At 41.6% G+C, this 8344-nt stretch overlaps 1 protein-coding gene across 1 annotated transcript in view; it reads right to left on the minus strand.

The window, feature by feature from the left end:
- LRP1B (LDL receptor related protein 1B) overlaps positions 1 to 5422 on the minus strand; it is a 1375759-nt gene extending 1370337 nt beyond the window's left edge. The window contains exon 1 of the mRNA XM_006028602.1: positions 5182 to 5422. Within this exon, the coding sequence (XP_006028664.1) occupies positions 5182 to 5197 (16 nt within the window). The 5' untranslated portion in view covers positions 5198 to 5422. The remainder of the gene's footprint in view (positions 1 to 5181) is intronic.
- Positions 5423 to 8344: the final 2922 nt, after the last annotated feature.

Raw genomic sequence — 8344 nt, forward strand, 5'->3', positions numbered from 1 at the left:
GAGCAAAAGCTTCTGGAAGAATCAGTGCAAAATGCAGTAGTAATGAGCAGTATGCTGACGGTATAGTAGTGCCTGGATTACTCCAATCATTAAACTGAAACCTGGACTTGTAGTTCAGGGACTAAAAAGGTGAAAGATTCTGGAAGTTGCTGAAGGGACAAGGAAACCACAGGTGAATTACAAGATAGTAACTAACTTATTGCCCTATAGTATAAAAGTTTCAAGAGTAAGAGAAGAATTTTAAAACCTGAAGCTAGTGGAGATGCTAGTAGATAAATATCTGGATCACCCTCCATAATATAGCCTTTCATAAATTCCACTACCTTTGTACCCAAGGAACCCAATTTTTCCCTTGGAATAATTTGCTGTCCTGAGCCACTTAGCAGAATCAAAATGTTATTTGCATGTGAAGAAAAGTAGCCCCAAGACCTCATTTCTATCGAAAAAGGAGGGGCACACCATTTTTGTGAATATTGTCACCAACTTTGTAACTCCATATTTTGTTTGGCCTTCTAGTGTTTCCTTTTGCATTTGGTTTTCTAAGGGTTACAAAAAAAAGTCAAATATGCCAAAGTTTTCATTTTTGTACTACATTTTAGTAAAGTTGCAGTGACACTATAAAGCCAAAATCATCTACTGTACAAGATAAAAAAAAAAAAAAAAAGATACACCCCCCCCCCTTGTATGTTGCTGGACTATTCTCTGCAAAATGAGATGCACATGCTTTCCCAATTGCATTTTATTTAGATGCTAATTAAATGTTACAACCTTCTTTTGCAGGATAATACTTCTAGCTAACTGCTTTCTTTGCATCACATCCATTAAAACACAGATATTGCACAAATGACAATTTTCCCCTCTAAACGTACCACCTCACTTATATAAGTATCACTAGATATAGTTGTAATAGCATGCTACTAGAGAGAGGGGGAGAAAGAAGTTACCTAGCATATCTACATATAAAAAAAGCCACTGAGCTTTACTAGGGAAGAGATAATTTGAGTGGAAGTGCTTAGAATATGGAGGTCAACCTTGACACCGAGCAGATCCAGGCCTCAGTTTAACAACATGGAGAGAAATACTGTTTAGGCATTCTCGGGTAGAGGTCGGTAACCTAGTACCTGTGAAACCAGGGAATCTGGCCCTTGGACATGGGACTTCAGCTGTTACAGGTGCTGCAGGTGTTCTCTCCATGCTACTATGTAGGCAAGCAAGTGGCACCTAGGTCCTAGCACCTGTCCACCTGCTTCTGACCAGGGGTGGGTCATTCCAGCCCCCAGCCAGAAAAGTGCGCTCTCTCTCACACACATACATACAGGAGAAAATCTTCAGGTGTTGGAATTCCATAGCTGCCACACTGTGCCAATTCAAAATAAAGGTTCCCCAATTCACATTAAACAGAAATTATGTCCTAGTGATTAGACCGACACATTCTTCTTATATGAACAGTCATACTTATTTTGATGCAGCAGACGAGCTATCTGACTCCAATTTAAGTTTGACCTTGCAAGAAATTGTTATGCAACAGCTGAAGTAGGTATGCAGAGTCATGTATGGGAGCAAAGGAAAGTAGCACTAATATACTGATCAAAATACCGGGAAACCAGTTCTGCCTTCACTAAAACCAGCAAAAATTCCACTGAAATTGATGAAATTTGCTCCCATCTAATTAAGACTAGAATTGGGCCCACTTTCTTTATGATTTGATTAAACTGCACACCTGTATTATTTATAGTATTTCTCAGCATTGTATATTCAGGAATATGTTTTTAGTCTTGCATCAAAAGAAAGATTGCCCACAGGAATTAAGTATTCATGAATATTCCAATATGTCCCTTTTGGAGCACATTAAATTCACTCATTCTCTAATCTTATATTTTGACAGACGTTTCCCAATTCCTATTCAGATCTAAAGGTGTCATCATTAACAATGTTATCAGCACTAACTGCACTGCAACATTCACGGTGTGTTATCTTCAATCCTCTTGTATGAAATAATTATGTAGGAAAGTGAAATGTGCCACTTTAGTTTTGATAATTTATTTTAGGTGCACTGAAGAGAGACTAGGGACCTCAAATAAATACAAAAAAAGGACAAAGAGCTTATTCCACATTAGGGCTTAAACCTCCAAAGTCTGTACAAGTCCAAGACTGTGATTTGCAAACTTAACTCATATGCCACCTGAATTTCCCATATGCACCTAATGCCCCTCCCCAAGAAGAGTTCCCTAAGCACCCAAGGCTTTGCCTCTGCACAAGTACGGAGGAATCTGTTATAACCGGGCTGAACACATTGGCACTCTTCTCAGTGTTTAAATCCCTCCCTCATCAGAATTCACAAGTCATGCATGATAGCAGGTTTCAGGGACATTTTGTGATTTGTGCAGTGCAAAAAGGACCAGCATGAATTGTTGTGTGGACCATCATAGACTTGGTGTTTATTACATGGTTGCATGATGGTACTGAATTCAACAACCCATGTGGGGTCATTGTCCAATCTAGTTGAGGGGCAAAGCAGTGGTTGCTACTTGACTGCAAAGTAAGACCAAGTGAGGGAATCCTCCCTACTTTTTTATATGGCAGTGTAATGGTTAGAGCACTCATCCAGGAAGCAGAAGAACTGAATTTAATTCCCCTTTTAGCCTGACCAGGTTCAAATCTACAACTCCAACCTTACAGGAGAAAGTCCTAAACCAGAGATTCTCAACCAGGTGTCACAGCACCCAGGGTGCCACTACATCCTTTGAAAGGTACTACAAGGTATAAAGACATATGTGCAAGCTCAGGTTTGCCCCTGCCTTAGGATCTCCTGTCCCCACTTAATGGTCACTCTGCAAGGAGATGAGCACCGATATGTAAGCTAGTTTTTGAAAGCAAGTGCCCCTCAACTCATAAAAAGTTATGGAGAGGTGCCTTGAGCCCCAAACAGTTCAGAGCCACTACCCTAAATCAACTCATATGCTATTTGGAGGGGGGGGCAGAGAAAATCTCCACCTCACCTTTCCTACTTCATAGGTAGAGTTTTGAGATTAACTGGCAGGGAGGACGGACGGACATGTGAGAGCACTAATCAGGGAGGAGTTCAGGCCTTTTCCCCCAAAAGTGTTTACCTGCTCTCTTTTGCTCTTTCTTCCATTCCATATAAATGAATCTTGAATCATTTTTATGTGAGGTGGACTGGCTTCTTCATGGAAGGTAGGAATTGCCTCTAATCCCCTATTTCTTGGTGGTCATGCCATTCTCAGAGCTGGCAAATTGTGATTTGCCATCTCTGCCATTTAGTGGATACATTATCTGAAAATTAGTCTAATTTGATATAGGAAGAGCCTCTTCTGGCACATAAAGATGGCCTTATCTCTATCAAAAACTGAAGAGGGGTTAATTTCCAACTACAGGCATGGGTCCCAGGCTGTGAATCCCATAACAAATGTAGTAGTAGCAGCCTTTTTTTTTTCCCTGCACCTGTTAAATCCCAAGCAGCAGCAGGCCTTTAATACACATCCTCTCTGACATTTCTTACAGGCTAGCTAGGCAAGTTCACCGCTCAGTGTGTTGGCTGTTTCCAGTTTCATTCCCAATGCATGCAGAAAGCTTACATACTGTTGATTTCACTCTAACAGACTAAAATTTAAGTGTTATAACTCCCAAATTTGGCTGTGAATCTAGTCTAGAGTCAGTCTTAAGAGGCATGTAACTGAAATTCTATAAAGTACACAGAAAAACAAACAGGAAAAGAAGATTAGGACTATAAATTTACTTTTACAACCTTGTTCCTACAAAGGTAAAAATGTTAGGGGCAAGTACTAATCATATTAAAGATAACTACAGCTAAACCACAAATTAACAAAGCAAAAAGAGAGAGACACCACGCAATAGACCAGTGGTTCTCAACCTTTTCTAAATTAAAGGCACCCCACCCCTTAAGAATGCCAGTTCTTAATTTTCACCCAGTTTGAGTGCAGAAAAAAAATATAGCAACTCTTCTATTGCAAAGAACAGAAAGACCAGAACAAGTCAGAATGTTTTTAACATTATGGATTCCTATTTGAAAATCTCTTGAGTATATCTTGTGTGGCAGCCTGAAACCCCCTTATATGTATGTCATAGCACCCTGGCTTAGAATCACTGCAATAGACCTTTGAGCCAGCTGTAAAACTCAAAACCCAGAGGAAGGTTTACAAAGTCTATAAACTGTTATAACAAACCAGGAAAAATAACAGTTCAATTCCCAACTCTGTCACTGGCCTACTGGGTGACTTTGAACCTCAGTTTCTCTAACTGTATGTGGAATGACAATGACCTGTTTGGTAAAACATTCTGAAATCAAAGAGGGGGGGGGGGGGGGGGAAGTATTAAGAATTAGATTGCTCCTCAGCCTCTTATTGGCTTAGGTCCTGACCTGAGACCACTTCCACCTGAACTCTCCCTCACCCCTGCAATTGTACCCTGCATGCTGTTACTTGTGTCTGCATGTAACCTTTAAAACCCACAACTCTGTAACCATACAGCTCCCTTGCATAGGGCATTTTGTATATAATTTAGCTGCAACCTCCCCCCTTCAACCCTATACTATATAGTCACCCTTGCCTGGATATCTATAACCCCTTTCACCCCTTCAGCTTTGTAACTTGCTTTTAACATTTACTAAAGATTTTCCATCACGGTCACACAAAGTATTTTCATACAGATTAGATGAAAAAAAAATATTTACAAGACAAGAAATGATGATCTCCTTTATTGGCTGACTTCACGGTTGGGATAGACTTAAATAAACTTTTGAATGCAGTATATTCTCCTTGGATCCGCCAAAAATTTGGGCTTATAAACCTAGAACTTCTTTACTCAAACTGCATTGAAAATAGGATGTCTTGCCAGCTGTGTATTCCCATATAGCCAATTGCAACAATAGAGCCAGATACTTCTCAACTATTTGTTACAGCTTTCAAAGCCAACAAGTTATTTTCCCACCTCCATCCACCCTCTCACACAGCAGTGAATCCAACTATCAGGCCAGTTCTCCCCTACTGAGGATGTTACCATCACAGAGCTCAATTCAAATCTCTATTTCCAGGAACAAGTTTGTTAGTACAAACAGAAGGATCAGCAGGTCCCTAGCAGGGACCAAGTCTCAAACCCCAGGAGTATAGTAGGTTAAAATACAGAATTCAGTTGACAGAGTACCTTTTATTGAGCCCATTCTTGAGGTCAGGTATTGTAGAGTTAACAGTTCTTCAGTATGGCTCAGCTTTTAGAGTCTGAGACTCTCCTACTACAGTTTTTCACCTGAGGGCTTTTGAGAGATAGCGCTACTCTATCTACCCCTTTACCCACTAAACTCATTCAGAATCAAACCTTTGTTCTTAAATGTTACCTATCTGTAATTGAACATATTCTTCCTTTACAAAAACCTCCAGATCCAGCCACTTCTTTCCCCCATATGCTACTGTGTCCAGAGAACCCTGTTTTGTGCCCCCGCACCCCACCCCCATGACAGGGCCAGGTGAGTTCTATCAAGTCCTTAGTGGAGGCAACTAATGAGTTGCAGGTGAGCTGGAGCCATTCAGTCATGGGTGGGAGTGGGCAGGAACTGAATCAGCTTGTACCACTCTTGCAGAGGGTAAACTGCTGGTTATTTTGAATTTGAATTTACAAATAAGAGTGTGCATTCTAATCTCCTCTGCATCATAATTCCCCCTCAGCATCCATTCTCTTACACTATATGAGACAAGATATTAGACTATAGGGACCTGGGGTCTGACCCTATAGCTGAAGTACAGACACTCAAAATGCCCCTGGCAGAAGTGCTCTATCATGCTTCACCTAAAGCACTACGTTTGAGTGCAAGTGGCCTGAACAGATTCATTGTTTAGCGCTGGTCTGGTGTGGGGGCAGGGGCTCAGAGTCTTCCCACACTGGCCACCAGTGCACACACCTCCCAGAAGGCTTCTGGAGTGGCCCCTCTCACCAGCTGGCAAGCAGTAGTAGCAGTGGCTTGGGGGGCGGTATATCTTGGACCCTTTCCCCTGCAGCCTCTCTGGCTAGGCAGCGGTATACCACTGGGCCAGGGCTGCTGCAGAGAGAGAAACCCCACCCCAGACCCCTGCCACCACAGCCGCCCAAGCTGGGCTGTGGTATGCTGTGGAGCTGGGGTGGCTTCAGGGAAAGAAATCCCCCTTCCCTTTCCACCGGCTGGCTGCAGATCACAACTGGCTGGAGAGAGGAGGTGGGGCTGGGATCAGAGCCTGCCAGTGACTTGGATCAATGACAGCCAAGGGGGTGGGGCCATCTCACTACTAGGGCAGAGCAAACAAACTCTAGAGCACAGCCCTGTGTAATGCCGCCTGGAATAGTGGCCATTGCGCTCTAAGGTAACCCTCAGTGGGATCTGGCATAGACATTCGATAAGGCACTCTAACAGAAAGATCTTTAGTCTAATACCTCATCCATCGAGGGGTAACTTAGAGTGAGATCTGCCATTTTTAAAGCACTCTGAGAAGCATAACTGTCTGTTCAGTTATGGCTTTAGAGCACTTCAGAGTGGTTAAAGCATAATATGTATAACCTCTGTACCTAGATATAAACAGCAGTTCTTATGTTATGCAACCAGATATATTTGCTTTAGTAAAATACTTTACTCTCATTCTGACTTATCACCAGACTGGAGTGACAGTAAGCTGTGTGGCATTATTATTTTTCCTACTTTAATGTTCATGGTTTGTCTTTCCATACTTGCCTTTTTGAAGCAAGGAAGTAAGTCCATGATTTGTGAAGTAGGATGCTACGCCATGAAAGAAGTGTAAACCAAAAGATTTTAAGAAGCACTAAAAACTCTAAATCCAGCTTGAGTTATCATTGATAATGTGTTATTGATATTCTTTTGAAGTACGATAAATGCTTTCAAAGCACTCTTTTTTAACAATTATCACATTTGCAAACTGATCAGGATTTTCCTTTTCATGATGGAACACCCACAAATTGAGGCATTCTTCTGTAGTTTTTGTAAGACACTTGATGCTTCAGTTCAGTGTTTAGGTATGGCTGATTTCCTGATGTGTTTCATCTCAAGGCAAACTTACTAGAACACATTAGAGGTAGAATTTATTAGACAATCCTTTAGGACTAACCCCAAAATGGGTCTTCAGTGGTTAAGGCTGAAGTGGTGCAATGCGTCTATTTTAGTCTGCTGTTCTGGTATCTGAAACCATTTTGGGCACCAGAATGCTGAGGACATAGCTGTGTCTTAAGTTCTGGTGTTTTCCAAGGCATAGGTACCTTACTTGGGGCTGCAATAAGTATGTCTGTGAGTCAGGATGCACAGAATTTAAAGCTTTTCAAAATGGAGCCAGTGTGGATTATTTTTTTGTTCAGTTTCCACCCCCCTTTCCCAATTACGGTTGCGGCAGGCTCCACCCTTCTTGTATACAATAGTCTAGTAGTCAGAGCATTCTCCCAGCTTCAGTTCTCTTCTCTGCCTCAGGGTGTCCAATGTATTCACTACTGTGCAAGATTGGTCACCACAGACACATAATCATGCCAATGACAATGGCAGCCAGAAGTCACTGCTGCCCCCATGTGTGGCAACTGTCTTGGGTATCCAGCCACATCATTACACTTCTAATATAGAAATGAATGAATTTATTATTCATTTTGAGCAGGGTTTAGGCCCAGGTCCATCCCTCCTTAACACTACCTACAATCCTTTTCCCCTTCTTGCTCAATGAAATTTTAATTCTTTTATGCACAAGAAGAGAGGGAAAAGTGTCCTGTATCACCTGGACAGATTATAGCATGGTGGTACAACACTTCTCCAGAAATAGGGGACATAAACCCAGGTCTTCCACATCCTCGTGAGTCTTCTATTCACTAGGCTATTGTCTAAAAGGGACACGTCACATCTTCCATTTCAAAAGATTATCACAGCCATCACTGCATTTTCTAAGGAGCCCAATCCTATATGTGTAGAAGTGCTCTCAGTACATATAACCCCTCAAGTATAATGAGGTTTAGTATAACTCCTCAGCGGTTAGATAAAGAAACAATTTTCAGATTCTGATATCTAGGTATGAGATAGATGTCAAGCTGTTCAACCTTGTGAAGGCGGAGGCCTGGGGAACTTTAAGATCAAAATGGAAGGACCAATCAGGGTTCAGCAATTTGTGAGCAGGGATTACCAGGATTGCAATTTTGTATTTGGCATTTACATTCCAAATCCTACTTAGTCAAGAAAGAAAATGATATCTGTGTCTAAAACTTTCCAAGCAAGGCAAAACCTTGCAATACTTGGGTTACATTCCAACTATGCATGAAGCAAATATTAACTTCCCATGCTTACCCATTGGGTCTT

This window comes from Alligator sinensis, unplaced genomic scaffold (genome assembly GCF_000455745.1).
Source record: "Alligator sinensis unplaced genomic scaffold, ASM45574v1 scaffold533_1, whole genome shotgun sequence".
In the NCBI taxonomy this organism is placed as follows: domain Eukaryota; kingdom Metazoa; phylum Chordata; order Crocodylia; family Alligatoridae; genus Alligator; species Alligator sinensis.